General features: G+C 38.8%; 3 protein-coding genes across 5 annotated transcripts in view; 1 reads left to right on the top strand and 2 right to left on the bottom strand.

Moving 5' to 3' along the window:
- Positions 1–6,135, bottom strand: part of LOC131774633 (uncharacterized) — a 22,201-nt gene extending 16,066 nt beyond the window's left edge. For 2 of the 3 annotated variants that reach the window (XM_066164364.1, XM_059090683.2), the window contains exon 1: positions 5,190–6,135. The gene's annotated coding sequence lies outside the window, so the exon portion shown is untranslated. Of the gene's footprint in view, positions 1–3,356; positions 4,369–5,189 lie in introns of all 3 variants that reach the window. The other variant, XM_066164365.1, reaches the window with a different exon arrangement.
- The window catches only part of LOC131770940 (protein MTSS 2), a 21,092-nt gene extending 1,893 nt beyond the window's left edge, over positions 1–19,199 (top strand). The window contains 12 exon segments of the mRNA XM_066164362.1: positions 7,335–7,587; positions 7,674–7,735; positions 7,845–7,918; positions 12,521–12,605; positions 12,938–13,029; positions 13,283–13,357; positions 13,676–13,716; positions 14,263–14,379; positions 14,968–15,123; positions 15,848–16,286; positions 16,747–16,803; positions 16,806–19,199. Of these exon segments, the coding sequence (XP_066020459.1) occupies positions 7,528–7,587; positions 7,674–7,735; positions 7,845–7,918; positions 12,521–12,605; positions 12,938–13,029; positions 13,283–13,357; positions 13,676–13,716; positions 14,263–14,379; positions 14,968–15,123; positions 15,848–16,286; positions 16,747–16,803; positions 16,806–17,494 (1,947 nt within the window). The 5' untranslated portion in view covers positions 7,335–7,527 and the 3' untranslated portion in view covers positions 17,495–19,199.
- On the bottom strand, positions 19,187–22,491 carry LOC131770986 (uncharacterized). Its single transcript, XM_059086740.2, has 3 exons — positions 21,897–22,491; positions 21,019–21,208; positions 19,187–20,065 (listed from the first exon to the last, which is right to left on the bottom strand). The coding sequence occupies exons 1-3, from the start codon at positions 22,341–22,343 to the stop codon at positions 19,419–19,421; spliced, it is 1,284 nt and encodes a 427-aa protein (XP_058942723.2). The 5' UTR covers positions 22,344–22,491; the 3' UTR covers positions 19,187–19,418.

Here is a 22,491-nt window from a genome sequence, read left to right as displayed (position 1 = left end):
TATGTTGCTTCGTACGCAAAACGGAAAGAAAATAGTTTTTGTTGATGAAAATCTGAGATAAAGACGATTCCGATTATGCGGCATACGTTTGAAAAGCTTAGGCCTTTGTATAAATATTTTGTTTTATCATAGGAACCCAACTTGACTGAGACCAATAGTGGTTTGTAAGAAAGCATCTTCCATGCTTTTAAACATGACCTAAAGCGAATTTCACACAGCGCAATGTTTTCATCTCTTGGGGCTTGTTTCGGGAAGTTGAGGTTTCGAGCTTTTGTGAATATAAAGATTTGGCCCAAGGAAACCGTCAAGCACCAAAAAATCTTCGACACTGATTAAAAACGATCAGAAAACAAATCAAATGAAGCTTTTTACATTTTTTATATTCTTATTATTTTTGTATGGCCGCTACAAGCATTTCAGCGGTAAATCGATATGCGGTAAAGCCATGAAATTATAAAAAATACACAAGAATAACAAGAACTACAAGGCTGAACTAGGTAACTTTTCAATATAATTATGTCACGTCTCCAGTTAGTTGTCTCTACGTCTATCCTACAGCCGTTATTGGAGTTCAATTTGAAACATGTTATTGCCCGTTTTGTATCATAACTCTGTTATTGACCCCTCCATCTGTGATAAGTTATAAGTATTGGCTGTGCTTGCAAAAATCGTGCAAAAATCGCGCAAAAATCGCAAATATAATTCCTGCACTATGCCAGGATGGCTTCTTTAGTCAGAGGAGAACTTGCAATTCAAAAGCGCGGACTAAAAGGTGAAGGAAATTGGTTTCCAGCGTCAGAAATTACACGTGCATATCTGTCTTCCCGATGTAGGAGCTAAATGAGGCGGTGTAACGGAAACGCGCTTTTCTTCGGGCGAGGAGGTTCGGAACTGAGCCTTAACTGGGCTCACTGTGTTGTTGTCTTGTACAGGAAACTTAATTTCACACGGCCTACGTCAACAAGAGAGTATAAATGAATACCATCAGACTGTTAGGGAAGGGTTCGAGTTGTTAAGGTCTGGATGAGAACCACTGGGAATACTCCTAATCGTGTCACGCTGCGGAAAAAGTGGTCAGCTCATGAATTCATAGTCTCCTTTGGCCCTTAACAAATTATGTCAATGGTGCTTGGATTGTACAATTTAGAGAGATGGCGGAAAAAATTATCACTGAAAGCGCGTGCCCCATGCAAGTGACGCGAAAGAGCGCGTTTAGCTGCAAGGAGAAACATATTCTCTCTTTTGCTTTTAAGGACTTTGTGCCCATGAAGAAGGTTTCATCGATTGTGTAATAAATGAAAATGCTGCGTGGTCAGTGACATTCCTCTCGACGGAAATCCAGTCCAAGATTCTCTCTTTGTGCACTTGACCAGTCAAGGGTGCTTAGTCATGAGAATGTTGGCATTACATCAAAATTCTGGAGAAAATCTGTCATTAAAGAGATTACCAAAAATACTAAATAGATAGTAGAAATAGTCTGGCCGAGTGATAATTTGTAAAAAAAGAATAAATGAAATAACCGTATGATTCTGCAGTAGTCAGAGGATTCCAGGATCGCACGGTAAAGTAGATAGGGTGGGTGCTTAGCTAAGCTAATCAAAACTCTAAAATGTTATCATGCATTAATCCAGTTTTTGATTATCAGTGATCGTTAAGGAACAGAAGTCGTTTCTTGAGGCAGAGCAGACTTACAGAGTAGCTGAGTGTACTCAGTAATCTAAGCAGTTATTGAATTAAGCACTGATTTAGTTAATCTTCCATAGGATATTAAACGAAATCCTACGTACACTACTTTCACGTCCTGTATGATTGCAATCAACGTACCCGAGATTTTCAGAACTTAAGGTTCTATTACAACCGATCTAACCATTTAAAGGGCTCTCTTGTATTTATGAGAACTGTGAGTCAGAAATATTTGCAGAACGTTCACTTTTACGGTTTTTTGAACGATGCTGTCACCACATGAAAATATCTTGCCTCTTAACTTAAAGAGAACTTAGATAAATATGTCGAATTACTTGATGATTATAACATAGAAAACTAATTAGATTTTCTTATCTTCTTAGAAGCGAAGAGAAGAAGTTGCTAGATTCCTTGGTTAACACAACTGGCCTTCTTCCAAAATTCTTTATAAGATTATACAGATTTCCATTTAAACTCTGCTCATGTAACAGACTTAGATAATCTCTTTTTGGCTTCGTTTGTCCATGCTTTTCTAGTCTAGACCGGTCTGGCTGAAGAAGAAAAAAACAACAAAAATAACAACATCCAAACAAAAGTTAATAAATGAAAAATAAGAACAATCAAAATACTCTACAAACGCCAGCTCGCTTTCTTGACTTTTTTTTAACATTTTCCTCTCTTTTCGCTTTTATTACGACCGGTTCAAGGAAGAGGAGTTTTTTATATTAAAAATAAATCAAATACTTGAGTTTCCGGAGAGAGGCGTGAAAGACTGGGATCGGAAAATTACTCGATTCATACTAAGAAGTTTACGCGCATAGGTCATTAACAAAAATAATGCCAGGTACTTCAAACTGCCAACCCACGCGGAATGAAACAAATACGACTGATGTTTAACCGACATCGAGAAAGAGGGTCAAATTTTTGAAACGAAAGGTACTCTCATATTAAAATCAACGGATATTAAATTCTTATCGAAAACCTTCTCTAAGCGTGGGAACTTCACACAATATCTTCGCCAGTCACTCGTTTAAAAGGTAATCATGTGTTTCTTTGGCAGCCACTTCACTGCTTTAGTTTTCGCCCACGGGAAAACTGCTTAAAGCAGTCTGTCTATTGACAACGACTGAATGTTTTGTTTTGCCACGCACAAAACTGGTCTCAGCGTGTGAAGTGATACATGCATTTTTTTATATACCGGTTTGAGCATAGCTTGTCTTTCAGATCTTGCGGTGATTCTTTCAGGTAAGCGTGAATTAAGTTTTTCCCTCTTGATTTAGTGCGAAGTCTTTCTGAGTAGGAACGTTAACTCGACACAAATTCAGGCATGTTTTGTTATTTCGAAGATTTCTTCGAGACATAAACTTTATAGACATGTGTACTTTTGCTTTTGTCAATGATGTCATTTTGAACGTCAGAGTGAATTGCGCCTAATTTAGAGAGTGGAAACTCAAATTATGCGTTTTCTTCGGCACAAAAACATCCACGAGGCAAGCGTAACGTACGGCCGGAAGATAAGGAAGTCAAATCAGATATGAAAACTGGCTTAGTTCAGGTTTTTAGAGAAGGACAAATTGCGTCATAGCTCTAAAGATTATCTGGAGGAAGGCTATACCAGCCAAAGTGACATAGAATCGATTAAAGATAAGTTAGAAAGCGCTTCGAATTCTCACCTGAGATCTCGTTTGTCGCATCTTTGGACTAACTGAATTTTACGTGTAGATTTATTCCGTTACCCAATTGACAGTCCGTTCCAGGATTCTAAATCGTAGTTTTGTCAGCACTTGTACCCGTCAAATTTCTTCGTTATTAGCTTGTATATTGTGTTTTGTTGTCGTTTGTAAAATAGAGGTCAACTTCGCCATGACACGTCTCTTCCTGATTCAGTCACTCTGTTGTAACGTGACACTTTCATTCAACACTCACATGTAACGTCACGTTACTTCCGCTGGATCGTGACAGTTGTCTCATGACGTCTGTGCGATGTCCCGTATGACGAACTGGAGCTGATCTTCCTAATATTAATACTTACTCACTCGAAACCAAAACAAAAGTTTTGAGAATTCAAATGACAGCTGCCGGAGAAATCGGGACACTGCGGCTCTCCATATGTTAGTTATATCTGGTTAGTAATCGTTATTTCTAGATGTGTGTAGAATTCTTGATCGAGCATTTGTCGGTCTTTAGCTAATTACGATTTCGAGCTATGGTGATCGAGTTACAAACTTGCGCACTTTATTTATTAGGTCTGACAATGCTCTGTTCCATATACTGGCATTTTCGGTATATTTAACATTCCTTTGATAAGCTGTTCTTTCCTCCAGATTTTTCTACATTTATCAATTGTTCATTTTTTTGGCTGTATTTTTTTTCAATATATACTATGGTGGTTTCCAAATTGCTTTTTGACGTCTGTTAGTTCAAGCTCATACAATTGTTAGGTCGAGTAGTTGTTTGTTTGTGTTTAGATCTGTATTCCTGATAGTCGACTAGAATCGCGTATCTATAAAGTAATTGCATTACGGCACGATTCCCTTTAGCAAATTCAGGGTTCTCAGACAACACGGCGGGTGTTTCAAGTACGATGATGGCCCCTATTCAATATAATCTTTGCGGGCGTGCCAAACATTTAAACTACTTCCTTAGGGGCGAAGTATTGCGGTTTTTTCTGACCAAAAATGTTACCTAGGGAACAAAAGAATTGAAAATTGTTGGGATGAGCCTTTTTTTATGACATTACGAAAAGTATTTCGCATTTGTACCAAGACGGTGCACTTTCAACAAGAAAACAGCGAGGGAATTCAAGTCCTGGTCTATTTTCATACTGACTTTGAAAAGAAAGCGAATAACTTCGTTTTCGTCTAGAGGAAGAGGAAAGGAGACTAAAAATATCGCTGAATTTTCCGAATGAGTAGAAGTCAGTTCTACCGACTTGATTCTTAAACATTACGATATACGAGTAAAAAACCGTAAAATTTGAAAATGATATCGGGCGCTTGAGACTTGCAGCCGAAAACTGAAACGCATAAAGAGTCCACCTTCTGTTGCTGTCTCTCAACAAAAATTGTTCAGAATTAGCGCATAATTTATATAAGTTTATAAACCACCAATAAGTATAAGCGAAGAAATCATTATTTTTCTCGATGAGCAAGACCACTTCTCACTGCTTGGCTTGGAAGTTTATGGTGATAACTGGCCGATCTCTTCATCTATTGACCACGAATTCTCCCACCTTCATCGGAAAGTTATCAGCCCATCACCTTACTGCGTCAAAGGCTTTTCAGACTTGTGAAATTGTGCTACACTTTTTTCTAAAAGCATTTCAAGCATATCTGCTTCTTGTTAGAGTTTTCAGATAAGCATCTCTCGTTTTCCAACCCGAAACAAAGTTGAATTTTAACGCGAGATGCGTTTTATTGTTTCGGAGACTACGGCTGCGTTGTTATGGGAAAAAATGCCTTGTTAAGTACTATCAAATTTAAGCTTATCCTCAATGATTTACTTACATGAGAGGTTTTACACGCGGATACATCGAAATGGTCATACAGCCCGAGAGTGACGCTCTTCGAACAGTGTAGTTGAAAGATGGAAAGTTGCGATGAAGCTGCGTCAACGCACCCAACCAAAGTGCCTCGGCTGTTCATATGCATGTATGCTTTGATTTTCTTGCCAATGTTTTGATCTTAACTGTTTTGTTTATAAACGGCTAAAAAACCAAGAATAAGAAAGAAGCAAACCAAAAATAATTCGAGCAACTTGTAATGGACTCGCGGTGCATGAGACTCAGCTCGCCTTCCACCAGTGTGGTCAACCGCGTTTGTTGCTCTCCTTGTCCTTTCCTACATCCATGAAAATCAGCACCTAAAACTGCACAAATATTGACTGCATCTTGATACACTTACGAGTTCTCGTGATTTTCCATTCCGTTGCATAATCAAACGCTCGTAGCTCCATGTGTAACGACTATCTAAAGAAACATATAACAGATGTCACTCGGTTCAATATCAATACTCTGGCTCAAAAAAGTTTGTCACATTCCTTGTTTTTATCCCATCAGCTTCCTTTTTTCCTACTGCATACTTCTACTTTACTCAGTTTCCAAACTGATTGGACAAGTTCTTTGAAAGCCGAGTCTTCCAGAACCACTTCATTGCTTTTCCCGTTACATCACAGTTGAGACACTACTAGCAGTACTTACTTCAAGTACCCATTTCCGAGACGTTTTTCCCTCAAAGGCAATATGAATTGCACATATGGGCCTTGGTATTCCTTTACTTGGACAAAAGCTGTCTTTCCGTAAGAAAAGTCGAGCCGTTTTATCTCATTAAGAATTTCGATGATGACCTCTTAATTGGCAAAATTTTGAATAAGTAATTTACGGCGGCCTTTAATCGTTAATCTTGTCTAAAACCACAACTTAGTCGGAGATTCAAACCGCACTTATTTACGAAGTACTTTTTCTAGAAAACACGCTTTAAGTGTGTTTTTATCTCTCTGACGTGAAACAGTCTAAGGAAACAGAATATTAGAAAAATTGGAAGAGAAACTTGTGGGTGACGATTGTTACACAGGAAACTGGAAAGACTGGATCGAGAAGTACAGTGAGTGTAAATTCATCTCAGTTGTAAGTGATCACTGAATTGAACCTGATCATCATATTGAAAAGCTTCTTAATTTTCTTTTTAGCACCAAGAATCAAGGTGCTAATCTCCGTTCTGAACGGTGACAAAAATACCTTTAAATGAAATGGAGGTGCCAAAAGGCGAGGGAAGTCAACATTTTTCATTCCTTTCCCGATCTGTTTTCGATCAAAACCTCCGATGTTGATTTGCCGGCTATGTGAGTTTACAACCTGGTGACATATCGCTAAAAGATTCTGCCGCCATATGTTTTGAGTCACTTTGTTCAAGTCCTCAAAGAACGACAAACTTCAGATATTTTTTGTTGATATGATTCACCGGCAGATAATTCTTGGCAAATGAAGTTCTCAGATACATTTTCAAGATGCGCGCGTTTGATAAGTGGAACGTCGAGGTATTTCATTCGTTCATCTTACTTATGTATCGATAATATGGGTCTCAAAAATTACTGCGCACAATTCTTTTGCCAATAATTGCCATGAGGTATGTAGTTTTGATAAGTTTGGGCTCGTGTTTTTAGAGAAATATGATGTAAGCCCTCAAGCTGCCATGCTCGCCTTTGTTTAAGTTTGTGGTTTTGACATCTCTCCAAAGACGCAAATTTTTCTCCTCATCGTAATCTAGATAGTCTAAATTTAATACATATTCCTGAAATACTCGGCTTATTGAAGCCTTGGGTTCTATATTTCAACGTTACTAAATTTAATGCGTATGATTTATCAGATATCATTCCAACATCATTTATCGATCGTTGCGTGTCTCGATCTTTTGTAAAAACCTCAATTGAGCGACGCAAAGCGACACTTCGGGACGTTTTTCGATGAATATTATTTCCTGTTCTGAGCGTAAATTTGTTAATTGATGATACTACCAAGTAGAAATTTGTTTTAATTTGCCATCGACCGCGTCTTTTGTTGTATGTAAATTAAGTCAGTGATAACATATCACGTGACTCGATCGCAGACTGTGATATGTGTGGGATTAATCGAAAGGTGTATTTTCCCTTTGTAGAAAAGAAATAGTTCTGCTTCCGTACGTTTAGTGGGATATCCTTGTACACTACGTGAAAACTGACACTCCTATACCCCTACGCGACGAAAGGAATCCTGGAATTCCAAGGTAAAGATTGGGAGACTTCGGTGAACTCATGTTGAAAACGTGAGGGTAGAAGAGGATCGAAAGCGAACTACAAACCGCCATAATTATGGGCGACAACGCGGACAGCGAAGGCAACTTGATTCACTTGATACTGAACGATTTAAAGGTGAGAATTCTCTCTGATCTTGAAAACTTATTTTGATGCTTAATTTTCCTAGACAAGCTCAGTTTTAATATTTCAATTTCATCCAGTCTAGCGCCCCTGTTTGGGAAGATTTCGTCGGCAAAGCAAGTAAACTACACTCGGCGCTCAAGTACGTCTCGTATAATTTGGAGTGAATTTTTTTTATCTACATTTAGATCACTCATCTTTTTGCCTTAGGGAATAAAGAGGGTTATTGGTTTTGATATTTATTTGTTCAGGGCAACAGTTGTAGCTGCTGACGCTTTTTTGGACGCTTTTCAGCGAATTGCGGATCTGGCGAATTCATCACGAGGTCAGTTTACCTCTCTTACACTATACTCTCATTTTGCCGCGTATACTTAAACTTTCATTTGCTTTAGAACCTTAGTTATTCAGAAAGAACTCTGCCAAGGTATTCAAGAAGCTTTTCAACAAGATATTTTCTCTGAATTTTTTCCGAAATGAAAAACTACACAAGTCAAAAGCACATGTTGTAGTGAACCATGTCACTCTACGGTTTGGGTTCATTGGGTCACAGTCTGAGCTCAAGATATTTTTAGTCGTTGTTTATTTTGGCAAGGTTTACTTTTTGTGAAAGAATTTCGTGTTCATGTTTGGCTAGTGAGCCATTTTCTCTTTTAAGAACACTCGATAGTTAAATTTTGAGTGCGCGGAAAGTTTTTATCTAGTATTCTCTGAAATCCTCCACGAAAACGCGATCGATAAGGGAATTTACAAATCCTTTTATAATTTTATTGTAATTCAAAGAAATGCGACGGCATGTTGTTTAGTTCTGCTTCTTAGATAGGTAAAATGACTGGATAACAGGCAAATTTGATGTTGAATTGCGCTAAACAGAGTTATTGGCTCTACGAATAAGCGATCCAGTGAATTTGAAATGAAAAATCCAAGAATGAATACAATTGAGGACGTTTGCGCATACAACGATTGCTTTGTTGTTGTTCAGTTGAGAAATATGACACGGTTATGGCGACGTTGCAAACTTGAAATAAACCAGCGACGTTCAGGAAATTCGTACTTGAAATTATTACCATAGCTTCAGCTGTTTGCTCGAAAAAAGTATCTGAGAGTACAGCTTCAAGCCATGGTCCGTTAAAAATTTTGGCGCGAGAAAAATCGTATTTTACCGCGCAATTTTGTTCCGCGCCATTTAAATTTGTACGATATTTGCTTGTGTTTACTGAGGGAAATTTTTGTGTTGTTTTTCTTTCTTTCGGTGCGTGAAAATATTTTTTCTTTACTGTGCTTTCACTGTAAGCAATCGTGATTTTTTCTGCCGTCTTATCAATTTCCCTGCTTCAAATTTGCGGTTTGGTTTCGTTGCATTATTTCCGTCATAAATCCTGTATCGTGCCACCTGTTCTGTATTTCTGGGTGCTAATTGAGTTTATGGAGTCTTGAAAATCCGCGTTGTTGAAAAAACACTCTACAGAATTTTGCAAAGAATCGATTGACTTCAGATAGACGAAGCAAAAACAGGAAATGTATGTCAGCCGAGAGGTCTCTTTTCAAAAAGGAAGCTCTACCGATTAAATATTGTCAAACTGCCAGAACAAATATCTTTTTTCCGTATTTATAATACAACTGCGCGAGTTTTTTTTTTAAATCTTGTTTCGATGCGAAAAATGTCGTGCAAAATTTGAAGTTTTTGCCATGATACTGATTTTTTAGAACGAAATGTGTTCACCAATCATCTCCTCTTACGGAAACAGTTAATGTAACTAATCGACCTCAAGATTCTGCGGTGAATTCCTTATTCTGTGTGTTTTTAGAAGATATTTGAAGTTGTTGGAAATGCTTTGTACGAGCCAAAGTTCCTGCATTTTATATCACGTAATTTTTTGTCAAAAGTACTTACATTACACCAAGCAATTTTGTTATAAAATTGTCATATAAGTAAGTACCGTGAAATTTTTGAATGTGCTCTGAATGTTACTTGCACAGATGTGGAGGTCTGTTTTAACACGACGAAGTTCCCCTCTATTTGACTTTTAAATCAATCACTTGTTTACTACAGCAGATTGATTTTTGCCAAATTTATTTTCCTGTTGGGTGTCTCAGGAAAATTATAACAGTATTGCATCCTGCTGGGAATTTTGTTATTATGTTGATTTGTAAAAAGGACAGGTACTGAAATATACCTTTTTAATTTAATTTTTATAATGGTTGGATTATGAAAGCAGTTACAAATTTGAAAGGCAGGCACAGAGTAATACATACCCCTTAAAACATATGCAGCAAAATAATAATAATAATAATAATAATAATAAAAATTTGATTCACTTACATTACAAAAAGGCTAAGGAGAGGATTTTTTTATTATTTAGGAATGGACAAATTCTGTTCTGCATATCTTTCGTGTGAAGTTTGTGCAAGGAATTTTATATCTTTGACCAAGCTATGGTATCTAACAGCAGACATTTGGAAGAGATGTCAAATTAGTTTGTCATAAGTATGAGAGGAAATGAAAATAGAATGTGCATTGAGATGATATCACCAAATTTGTCTTTGGGTGAGTTATCCAAATAAGCTTTGATAAATTGTAAAATTTTGGATTAAAAACTAATTATTTTGATTATCAACTGAAGATTAGAAAGCACAGGAAAAAAGAAGCACTCTGTTGTCAAATCTGTTCATAATTTTTTTTTTAAGATTGTTATGTGGGGAAATAGTTAAGAAATAAAGCTGTCTCTGTATCTTGTCTGTTCTTAAGGGGACACAAATTTTTATAGAAGATGCAAGGAAGATAGATCAAAACAAATTTGAAAGATAAGAACTTTCTCATTTTATTTCTGCCCAGTGTTCTTGCCATATTGGAAGACATGGCTACTTTTAGCAATGACTATCCTCTCATTAACCAAGATGTCACCTTTCCTCTACATGGGGCTGTTGTGCTTAATTAAATACCTCAACTTCCTTTTGATAAGTCCTAGGTTTAAAGAGCCATTAATTTACTGGCACACCTTTGAATCTGTAGTGTTTTTGTCCCTCCTGAATTAATTGTGAAAACAAAAATGTTTTGAAACGAAGTTGGCTTGACAGTCATGTCAAAGTGTACTTTTTATCAAGAGACATTTTCAGCTTTGAGTAAAACAGGTATATTGACTTTGGGCATTTATAATTTTACACTTAGATAACTTATGCTTCAACAAATAAGCTATTATCCCAGACAAAATGTTAAAAATGCTGTTTATTTCTCTTTAAATGGTCAATTATTCATATCAGAATTAACTAGATTGCGGCTCATATGCAGATACAATCATGCTATTAGGCTGTATTACACAATGTTGCAAGAAATATTTCCAGTTTGTCTCTTAGAGAAGATTTCTAGTCAGGAAGGAGGGGGTTCCTTTTACTTATCACAAACAAAAAAATATTTTTTTATTCATTTCTATTATACATAAAACAAAGAATGTCATTCTATGTAAATATTTCTTTGTTCCTGTCTCTGGCTTTAAAATTTTAAAATGATGTCATCATAGTACATTCCTTTCCAGTTCACTGATGATGAATGGAGCACTTTGCCAATCATAAATTATTGCTGTCAGTTCTAATTACACTTTTAAAAGTTATATTTTTAGACCAAACATTGGTTTTACATGAGTCATTCTGTGAATTGAAAAAGAATGTCCTTTTTTATCCTCACAATGTGACTGGCCAGTGGGTAACTGAAAAACTATTAATTACAGCCTGTACACAATTTTCCCTTATATTTAATCTTGTTATCACTGTGTTGAATGAAAGCAGAAAAACCTTCAGAAAGGTTTTTTTCCTGTGTTCTTAATTAAATTTTCTTTATCATGGCAAAATTGTTTAAGAAATGTTCATTCTAATGATAACAATATGTACGGTTTTAGTCATGCATGCTATGCATAAGGTATGGAGGAGATTTTTTTTTTGTTTGTTGTTTAAGTCACTGAAGTATTCCTCTATGCCTTATTTTGCAAGCAAATTTTAGAATTTCAGCTTTGTATTCAATTTGCCTTGGCTCCAGCTTGGATAGAAATAGTTTGTGTTACTTAAAAACCTTTACATGGAATGCCAGACTTGTGGTCACTTAATGGAGCTAAGATGATTGACAACCCATTTGTTTGGTGTCTTATACATTAATCTAGGCAAACAGTGTTTTCTAGAAGCACCAGCGGCTGCCCTTTTGTCTGCTTCTTGTTTTTGAAGCGCCAGTTACTTCATCAAAACAAAATAGTCAAAGACCAGTCTTTATCAGAAATAACTTTAGTCTTTGCTTTCTCTGTGTAGTACCAAAAAATATTGATTAAAACTGAAAAGAAAGCAATCAATTAAAGCAAGTGAAATGGATGTTAAAGAAATAGGTGCTTATGTTCTTAAGGGCACTGACTTGTATACTGCCTGCTACTATTAAAAAAATTTTTGATGGCTGGTAACTCCAAAATCTCCAGAGAACAGTGGGCAAATCTTTGTTGTTGCCCTTATTTACCAGTAGCATACATGTATAAACTTGTATGGATCAGAGTTGTGTTAAGTGAACAAAATTGTCAGTTCCTAATGTGCCTTATACCTAGTGAAATATTACTGAGCAAAAAATAAAAAATATCCATGTTTTTAAAGTGCTTTGTTTATAGAATTTCAAGCTTAATATATTTCATCAGACAAGATTACCAATATTCTGGGCCTGAAACTCAGGGCATGTTGGCAGTGCTGTGATCTCAGCATTTTCAAAAGTTGGTTGTGATCTGTAAAGAATTATAGAGGAGTTCATATAGATAGTTGTTACTTTCCCTGTAATTACAAAATTTTGTCCGTGGTTCATGGACAAGACCAATCTTTGGAGATTGTCATTGACTTATTTTTTATAATTAGTGGACTGATTTCACTGTTCAATAACGATTATTAATCATCAATTATTGTACGCCAGGATGCTGCAAAGACATTGGAGGCTCTCTCACAAAAATGGTGATAAGACATCGCAGTGTGGATGGTAAACTCAAAGGATTTGCTGGGTATGTTCATAGGAAATACATGGAACATAAGAGATTTTTAACTTCGAAATTTGGTAGCTCTGCTTCTTAAGTCAGGAGCAGCTCAGCTTTGTAGCTTTGTACCTCATGTACGGATGAACATAGACTCCCTGAGACTCCTGTGACTTAGGTATCACTTAGGTTATGGATTTTTCAAGTCATTCAGATTGAAAGTGTCATACTATTCAGAGTGGCCTCACAATTAGGCTCAGTTTTTTTACTGGTGACTTGTCACTTAAAAGTCAAAGACTTGCAAGGATAAATTTCAATCTGAAGTTCACTGATTTATTATCCATTTTTGATGACATTTTCAGATTGCTAAATGAGTCACTGATATTTCCTCTGCAAGAGAGGCTGGATGATTGGAAAAAGTCTGTTGTACAGATGGACAAAGATCATGCAAAAGGTAGTTTTTTCCCTAAAACTCTACAAAATAATTGTTTAATATTTAATGCTCCCAATATAGTTTGTTAAAGAGATATATTATTCTGCTTTCCATAACGTGCTGAAATGACTTGCCATCAAGACATCCCACTACTATTAAAATTTCTTTATCTTGTTAGTTACACTAGTGTCCCTTTTTCACTTACTGACAGACTGGCTTTGCACAGTCTTTGATGGATTCTCTTTTAATTTTTATGTGGTTTTTATTTTTTAAGAATATAAGAAAGCCAAACAGGAACTAAAAAAGGCCACAGCAGAGACAAGTAAATGGCAAAAGAAGGTTAAAAAAGGTGAGTTAGGTGAGCAAAGCCTTTGAATTCAGTTTAGTGTCTTAAAGTATTCAAGCAAAGGACACACCCTCGGAGGATAGCTTTCTGGCCATAAGTCAAGTTGACCATTAGAGGGTGATTTACAAATCCTTGCTTAGTAAGTCACAAAGTTCGTCAAGTGCCAGCTCTTTCTTTTGGTCCTCAGCACTCTTTGTCACAGAAAGAACATAAGATTTTTCAGTCCATGGCTGTCACTCTTAATTGCTGATGAGTAATTTTCTCTCAGTTTTGATGATCACTAATTTTTTCTTTTTCTCCTGGTTTTCTTTGTTCTATTAGGAAAATCAGAGCACCAAGAAAAGTTGGATGCTGCCATGAAGGTTAGAACTAATATAGCATGTATTTGGTGTCAATATTTACAAATTGTTATCTCTGGTTTTTATTAGGCTTCTAAACTCATTGCACCCCAACATCAGCATTCCCATTCTCCACACTGTTCTCTTTACATTTCCTATGTTACTAACAAGAAGAATTTGTGTGACATTCAAGAGCTTCTTAAATTGGTGATCGTTTCCTTTTTTTTTCTTGTGGCCTTGACTTTTGATTTAAGGGTCATAGGTCAAGGGTGATAGGTTAAGGGTGATAGGTCAAGGGTGATAGGTCAAGGAGAAATTAGATGCCAATCTCTCTTTTAAAGGGTTAATTGAGTACCTTTGGCATTTTGATATAGAATTTCCACTGAGGCATAAACGAATTGGCTCTTGAATCTCTTTTCGTTTTTCTAAGCAACAATTTGTGTGGCAGATAGTTTTCAGTAGTGCTCATTAGAATCTACTCGTACACGTAATTTATATATTTGGCATAGTTCTCCTAGAACACAGATTTCAGTGTTGTGAATTTATTGATTCTGTTGCTTGATTTTACAGCAAGCAAGTTATCAACAAGCTCTTTTTGAAGACCAGGAAAAGCGATTCCTTCAGAGAGCGTTGATTGAGGAAAGGACCAGATACTGCATGCTGTCAACTTGTTTTAGGCCAGTTGTGGTAGGTCCGATTATTAGGCCATAGAAAAGCAAATCATCTTTGTTTCCTTGTTTGACTTGTAAGTGCACCAAAAAATGAACGCTGAAATTATGCTTTCGGTCAACTACAAAGTTGAAAATAACCAAAGTTGAGCGCATTTCATGGTAAGTTCTGGAACGTCTGCGCATGGGCCATGAACGGGTTTGGGAAAAAAATTATTGTGTTGGAAAAGTGTTAAGTGACTTACTGGCATCTTACGCGAAACATGTTTTGACATGTTTTGACATGTTTCGCTGTTAACACATAATTTGAAAGAATCAGGAGATTTAAACTCTTATTTGCCCACAAAAGTTGAGAACAGGTAGCAACAAGTAGCGAAGGATTTTGGCCGCAAAAAATAACCTAATTGACCACTTGCAGTGGATATGGTAACTGCGAAACATTTTTAAGGAAAGTACAGTAAACTTTGGGACTAATATTCTCTCTTTTTGTCATTCACTCTTGTGGACAGCTGCTATTTTAAATGCAAACTTTATTCCAACTACTTTTATGGTTGATCATGTTTTACGTTAGGGCAAATTAATGTAATATGGTTTTGTTCTCTTTTAGGAGCACGAGATTTCCATGTTAGGGGAACTAGAACACCTTCAGTCTGTTCTCGAGGACATCGTTAAACAAACAAAAAATCCCACCGTTCTGCCACCAGCGGGAGAGGATCTGGTGCGAGAATTCAGATTGTCGGATCATCATAATTACGATGATCAGGTAAAATAAGCGGCGATTAAATTTTAAATCTGATTATCACTTCCGCTCTAGTTGAAAAATATCCAGTCACTGCCACCGAGAATAGTCCTTTGCGGGGCTACCCTCGCGTAGACTATTATACCGTATAATCAAATGAGAAAATCAGAATTAAATGCCTGCTGCACATTCGCAGAGAATCAAATGCCTACCAGTCATACTGTGGACCCTTATAGTCTATAGTTGATAACACCGGCTTGCGCTCAGCATTTCGCTGAGTAGGTGAACCCCCTGAAGTGATGAACACGTAGTTTCTTCTTGCAATACCAGCTAACCATCCAAGCAACTTCTGATGAAAATTGAACAACTTGTCTGTTGGGGTCAGTAACATGATCCGTTAATAATAAATAGTGAATTGTAAATAATAATAATCAAATTAAGGATAATAGGTAAATATTTTATTGTACTGTAACAGTAATGTAAAATCATAATTTAGTATTATCAACTGAGTTGATAACATATATAGGCCACCGTAAAGAGTTTCAAAGCTGACGTTTCGAGTGTCAGCCCTTCGTCAGAGTAGATGCTAAGCAAAGTTGTTAGTACTGTATTACTCTGTTATAATTTCCCACCGGCGCAGCACCACAGTTTCTTTAGAAACTTACCACCTTAATATAATTGTCATTATCCTAACTTTTCTCACATCATGTTGTAATTCATTTTTCTCCTCTTTTATTTTAAACTTAAGTCTCCTCCACCGAGTCCAACAGCAACTCTGACGAGAGCTGCAAGTCCGCTGCATACCGGCCGGGACCCCCCTACCACCCCTCCTCCGCCGCCTCCCTCGGAAACGGACCCCTACTACAACGCTTTCAGCCGGCATTATTCATTCTCCGTCAAACACACTCAAACGCGGAACAAGGTCATTGGATCAGTGACACCCACCACCTCTCCTAAGAAAGTCGCGCCTCCGCGGATCTGCGCACGCTCTACCAGTTTTAGTGTTTCTTCGACCTCCTCGCACTCTTCAATGTCATCTTTAGGCTCGTCTATTGGGTCGCCGTCCATCGACAGCTTCCCGCAGCCGCCAACCCCGCTGCTATCGCCCGGTTACTCGGGAGACTTGCAGAGCGAACCATTACCCCCTCCACCCTTTCCTGGAGCAGTGCCCACCTTACCCCATCCAGGCAAGTCAAGTATTATAATTGTTTTTGTCAAACTCGATTGGTTGATGATAGACACTGCAACGAAAGGTTCGGTTGTCAATCTTGTGTTGTGTTTACAAGGACTACAAACTTCGAAGGTTTTAAGCGTTCCAGCTCTCTCTGCCGAGGAATAAAACTCTGTACCAGCAAACTACCAGAGAAACCTGTCAAGTATCCCAAGTAAAGGTAGTTTCTGTGTCCTTTGAGCCAAGGATAGAGAGCGGGTCCATTGGGAGTCGTACCAGGGCCAGGTACGAAAGAGAGCCAAAAAAAACCGAGGGTTTCTCTATCTTTGACTGGTGTTTTTTTTTTTCGCTGTTTATTGACTTTTTGTGGCTTGTTCGTCATGGAAGCAGGGATCACTGATTAGTTATGGGTAAAATGAAAGATGTCAGGGTAATACTCAGCAGTTTCTCATTTGGTTTCTTTTCCTTCCTTGAAGGCGACAGAACATCTTGGACAACGTCCACGGACTCCGGGTGTTATTCGTCTTCCTCAGGGAAAGGTCACCTTCTGCCTCGCTTGCACAAGTATATCTTCCCTCCTCGATCGCGGAACACCCGAGATCCAACGAGCCTTCAGGAAGGAATACCCAGGGCCCTCAATACGCCACGCCCTACGCTGTTAGCAGCACACGATCACGGTGTATGAGTGAATCGGCTTCCGCTATGTCGCCTTACTACCAAGGAATTGCGCATCGACGTAGCGACAGTGAGACTTCCTCGCAAAGCAGCTATTCAGGCAACGGCGAGGTGCCGGCTGGGGGCATGAACAGCAGCGATTCTGGATATTTTAGCTATGGAGGACGTTACCATCGCTCGAATCCGGAAAGTATACAAGAAAACTCGGGCGGGTGGGCGCCCCAGCAGAAAGCGAAGTCCACGTACAATAGGAGTCAAAGTGTATCAGGGCGACCGTCTGCAGCTCAACAGGCGCATCTGGCAGCTCTGGCAAGTCATGCCGCGCGAAGCAGAAGTGCACCAATGCCTCCCGCAAGGAAATCATCTGTTCCACCGCCGTGTCCGGAGAGAAGAACTGGACTTTCTGATGGTGAACTGAACAAGGAGGATCAGGAACTGGGTGAAGGCGCTCACTCGGATGAAGAAGGGCTAAGTATGCTACAGAAACAAATTCGGCGTCAGAAAAAGCTGATCGAGGCCAAGGCGAAAGACAAAGGCGAGCAGTCTTGATATTAATGAAGCTGTTAGAGCTACTAACTTAATCTGAAAAATTACTTTGGCGTTTAAGTTGCCATCCGTATCTTCAATAACCAATTTGATTATCTCGCCATGTGAACTTTGTGATTGAAAGGTGATGATATTCACATGCTGCGGAAACAAGTGAAGTGGGGTAGTGAAATGACTATTATATAATTACCATATTTACGATAGCGTGTATGCTGTCAATATGGTGCCATATAATGGTTTACATAAAAGGACTAAGGAGACTATGTACGTATGTAAGTAGATATAAGCGGTGGGGGCTTTTGTCAAACCGCGTGATCAGAAAAAGGTTAAATTGTTAAGAGTTAGGTTGGCCATAATCGGCCATGCTAAAGGTTTTATAGTATTTAAAGACGTGCGGCGCGTTTTAAAAAGTTATCATGTTAATAGTTTGCATAATGTTTCCATTAATAGAGCTCTAAAGCTTTTGTAATGAAATGAATGCTGCGCTAACCTTCTGAGATTTTTAATATATATACTGAGAGCTTTGGGTAGAGATTTCACCAACGGCGCTTATATCAGGGCCAAAAAAAATCATCTTGTCCTGTATTTATAACAACGATAAGAACGCGGTCGCTTAGTTTAACGCCATTATTCCTTTTTACGAACTCTGGTTGTGTTAGATTTTTTTTAAGTTTAGGATGGGTGTTGAAATGCTTCTCTAAAGTGTCAATAGATTTGTCAGTTTGGACGACATTTTTTGTTCAATCTTAATTTAAAGTTAATTTGAACAGTGCCCATGGAAATGAGATTGTTATGTTCAAACGGCTGGTGCTGTTTCTTCTTGACATAAAGCTAATCGGAGTGGACGAGAACCTTATTCAACGCTGTCCTGCAAGTCAGTGGCAGTAATGAAAGCGCAGGCGCCTTCCAGGGTTGACAGGTCTCGCCCAGTCTATCGCTATTCATTTCCATGGATCACTTTTGTCATTTTTTACTTAATTTGAGGCATCAACGATTCAAAAAGATAATTGTTGACCTTTTTGCTATGGAGATGTAGCACCCTTTTCCTAGAAGCCTATGCGAAACGCACTTCACATAATGGAAGGGCACGTGCTGTAAATAAGCAAAGATAGAAATTTATATATGCAGGAACAGTTTGCCGCTGTACGAGGGCTATGTTGCGCTCTATGATTCTCCAAAACTTGATAATTTTTTTGGGTAGTTCGTCACTTAGAATCCGGGTTGATTTTTCCTCCATTCTCGAACTCCCCTTTTTCTCTCTCGTTGATTCGTTTTTTTTTTTTTGTTGGTGTACACCAGTACACCAACATTTCCTAATCTCCTTCAGCTTATTAGGTTCAATTGTTAGTGACGGAAAAGTTGCCTTAACATTGTGTAACTTGGCCCTCTTATTGTCAGAATTGATCACATTACTGTTCAAATTTTGTGTTCGATTAAATTGATAAAGCGGAAGATTTATCTCATAGTTAAACGGTAGTTCCGGTTGTTCTGATCTATGCGGTTCGTTATGTAATTTCGTACCTGTGCTTGTTCATCGACTCTCTTTTTGTGTAATCGTTCTCAAATAATTCAAGTTTAAGTCGAACCTTCTGCACTTGTTATAAAAAAATAAGGATAGCAAACTTATATTACCGGCCATTGTATCTTAAAGTCTGGAGTTAGACTAAGTGGTTCCAATAAAATAGAGATATCCAGTTTGTTAAAGGGAGTTACCTGCCGTAAAAATCTTTTATTACTTCTGTTCAGCCTTTCAACAGAACATACACCTCTGCATACAGCCTTAAATTATCATTAATGCACGTAGCGGCGTGGGCGTCGACTAGCGCAACAGCTTATGCTTGGAAAGTGGGGCTACACGTAATTGCGTGCTGTTAAATCTGTCGCATAGAAAACTCCCTAGAGTAGGATTCCGTAGGCACTTTAATGGTTATAACTCGTCCTTGACATCTGCTGGTCTATCGTAGTCCAAGCCGTAGACCTCTTTTAGCCGTTGTTTAAACGCTTCCATGGCATAACCAGGTACAGGCAAACTGTCCAGGATTGCCTTTCTTTTCTCTTTAAAATCTTCTGAACGCATCGCGTACTCGTAAAATTGAACTGTCTTCCTAATAGCTTTGTCGAGTGTGTGCGGATTCCAGCGAAGATAATTCCACGCCATTTCAATATCTACCGGTCCGCGAGTCACCGAGGGGTAATAATACGTTCCTCGCTCGCTAGACTTGTCAAATTTTACGTCAGAAACACCAAGATGCTTCGCCGTAATTTGGAGAAATTCCTCCAGCGTTGCAGTCTCGCGGAAGGCTAGGTTGTAAGCGAAGTTGTATACGTTCTCGTCGTACTCAGGTAGGACAATCAAGAGATTTGCGACATCTTCGGCAAAGACGAAACTGAGCGGCTTGTTTTGAAGACTCTTTGGCAGTTCTAAAGGTTTGTCAAAGATGTCGTGGAAACGCATCCAAAGGAGATAGCGCCAGAAGCGATCGGTGTTGTCTCGCATTCCAATGACGTCAGGAAGGCGAATAATCATAAAAGGAATGTTCCATAGTTCGTGTTCTCTTCTGAGAACCTCTTCACCTAGGAGACAAATTCGTCTGCGTTCAGACAATACTTTGAGCTTGTAGAGACGTAGTTAGGGGAATTATGTGCATGCAGGAAGGTTAATGAGACCGCGCGCCGGCTTGCGCGCGGTGCTGTCAAACTTTCTAGCTCGCGAAGAAACATTTGTACCGAAGCGCTTTTGATGAAGGCCTGCTCGCACATTAGGATACTTTTTTAAGTACATACAAATTTATATTTCACATGATAAAAACGCGCGAATTCGAAGAATCTGTTCCGCACAAATCTTTTCCAGATACTCTATGGCAGATCTTATTTTATGAATACAGCACGCGAAGATTCGTAACCAATACCCCACCTCTCTCTTTAAAAAATCATAGCTACGTCTGGCTTTTGAGTCTGAGGGTTATAATTGAGAAGCCTACTGATGCGAAACACTTAAGGTTGACTAAGCCAGCGAGCAGACCCTTATTGTCAGTGCTTTGGCACAAGCGTTTCTTCGCCTGGGGGAAAGTACGAGGCTGTGAGCAACGCGAGCCATAGAGACGTCCTGTAGGGGTTCCGTACTGATAGTGCCAGACCCTCAGAGAGCTTCTCCCCGATTCGTCTCAAATCTTCCCGCAGGCGGAGAAACGCACGTCCTTTAACGCTCAAAATGGCGGCTGGCTCGCCGGCAAGGTTTACTTTGCAAATTGGGTTCACAGATTTAGTACAGACGACTCTCAGCAAGTTTCCATAACAATAGGCAATTGTGCAAACGGTTGACGACATTATTATAGCCAACAAATGGACCTAACAGATCGAAACTAACCGATAACAATTTGCGTAAGCTACATAACCTTTATTTTAAGAGGGAAAAGAAGTCAGTAATATCATATAAAACTGACCAATCAGTTCTTTTTGCTTTTTTTAAGATTAAGACTTGTACCCAAAAAGATGCTTGAAATAGCAAGCAGGTTAAATGTACTCACACTCCAGCTTTGCACTTCCATAAGGGTCCTTCTGACTATAGGCCTCCCTTGTCTTCGGATCCTCTGGGCGCTTGGCATCGTCCTCACGCGTGGGTCCCTCGTGGGAAGGTTCCTCGCAAACCTCATACACAGAATCAGTGCTGATGTAAATGTAACGACGAATCCTGCTACGCATCTTGAGCATAAAATCCTGAGGATGTTAAACAAAATCTAAGAAAGTAGAAATCCACGGTGGGAAGGGTGGGGGGGGGGGGGGGGGAGGACAGAAACCTTTTCCATATAATTGTCCCAATCTTCAATCTTTACCGTGCCCAACTGAGGGTAGCTGAATTAAGTGTATTAGTTAGTGCTTGCCGAAAAGAGCTCTTAAACAAGGACGTTTGATATCATTTCAAGGACATTTGATATCATTTCAGTAAACATTCGTTACCTGGAATCTTAAATTTTTTAACGTCTAATTTCACTGAGTTCGTTTTAACAAGTGCCAAGCGTCACACATGCGCATGATTTCTGTTAAAAGCACTTTGATTCACCGATTCTGTTACCTTAATGTTCGGCCGCGTGGAAGTTGTCACGCAACGGTAGCTGTAACAGATCACAGTGAAATGTGACAAAGAAATGCACTCCTGTAAGAGCCATGTATCGTTTATGTGCGTGAATTCTGACACGAGCGCTTGCACGGATTATAAAGGTAAGAATACAAGGCCTTAACTCGTTGAATTTTTTAAATTTCATTAACGTTATATTTACGCTATCGTAGAAGAACGCACTCCGTAAAGACCCGTAGAACGCACCGACAGGTTACGTTGCGTTTACAAACAAACAAATTGTTGACAATAAACATCGATATTACATTGTAACAAAGGGTGACTGTTTACCTTAATATCACTAGGTCTGTAACCACTAAAGTCGAACACCACATCAAACATGCCTTTCTCTTGTGTAACATCTCCAAGTCTTTCAGCGCAATCGTTAAACTTAGCTCGATCGCAAGGCACGAATTTGACCCAAGGTTTGATTCTAAGAGCAGAGTCCCAGTACCACGTCCCTCGATGCGCGATTGTGATGTCGTGTCCTCTCAGCTTCAACCGAGCCACCGTCTCGCTTCCTAGCATTCCGTCACCTCCGAGAACAAGAATTCGCTGTCGATAACGTGATTGTGCTCCACTGGATGAAGTGAAGCATAAGCACAGTAAAGTCGAGGCCAGTAGAAGATACATGGCCGTGGAGGTCGAACACTTTCTGATGGCTGCACTGGTATTAACAAGCGGAGCTTCACAGAAGGGTCTTTGTGAGGTGGCATTTCTTTTACTGTCACGCAACATCCGGTGTGCCTGTCACACGAGCAATCATGTTGGCGGAATTCGTTCGAAAATACGCAGAATATTACTGTATTTAAGAATTTATACACAAAGTAGGAGATTGGATGAAATATGTTATGACCTGCAGACTTATTAGGTCCGTTGCTAAAAA

Source organism: Pocillopora verrucosa, chromosome 3 (genome assembly GCF_036669915.1).
Source record: "Pocillopora verrucosa isolate sample1 chromosome 3, ASM3666991v2, whole genome shotgun sequence".
Classification (NCBI taxonomy): Eukaryota; Metazoa; Cnidaria; class Anthozoa; order Scleractinia; family Pocilloporidae; genus Pocillopora; species Pocillopora verrucosa.
The sequence above is the reverse complement of the archived record's forward strand: the minus strand, read 5'-3'. Positions and strand labels throughout refer to the sequence as shown.

Coding starts and splice junctions, on each gene's coding strand:
- LOC131770986 (XM_059086740.2), bottom strand. CDS start 22,343: ATGTTGCGTGACAGTAAAAGAAATGCCACCTCACAAAGACCCTTCTGT. Junction 21,209..21,896: donor ACAGACCTAGTGATATTAAG/GTAAACAGTCAC, acceptor TAACATCCTCAG/GATTTTATGCTCAAGATGCG. Junction 20,066..21,018: donor TGGAAGTGCAAAGCTGGAGT/GTGAGTACATTT, acceptor TTTGTCTCCTAG/GTGAAGAGGTTCTCAGAAGA.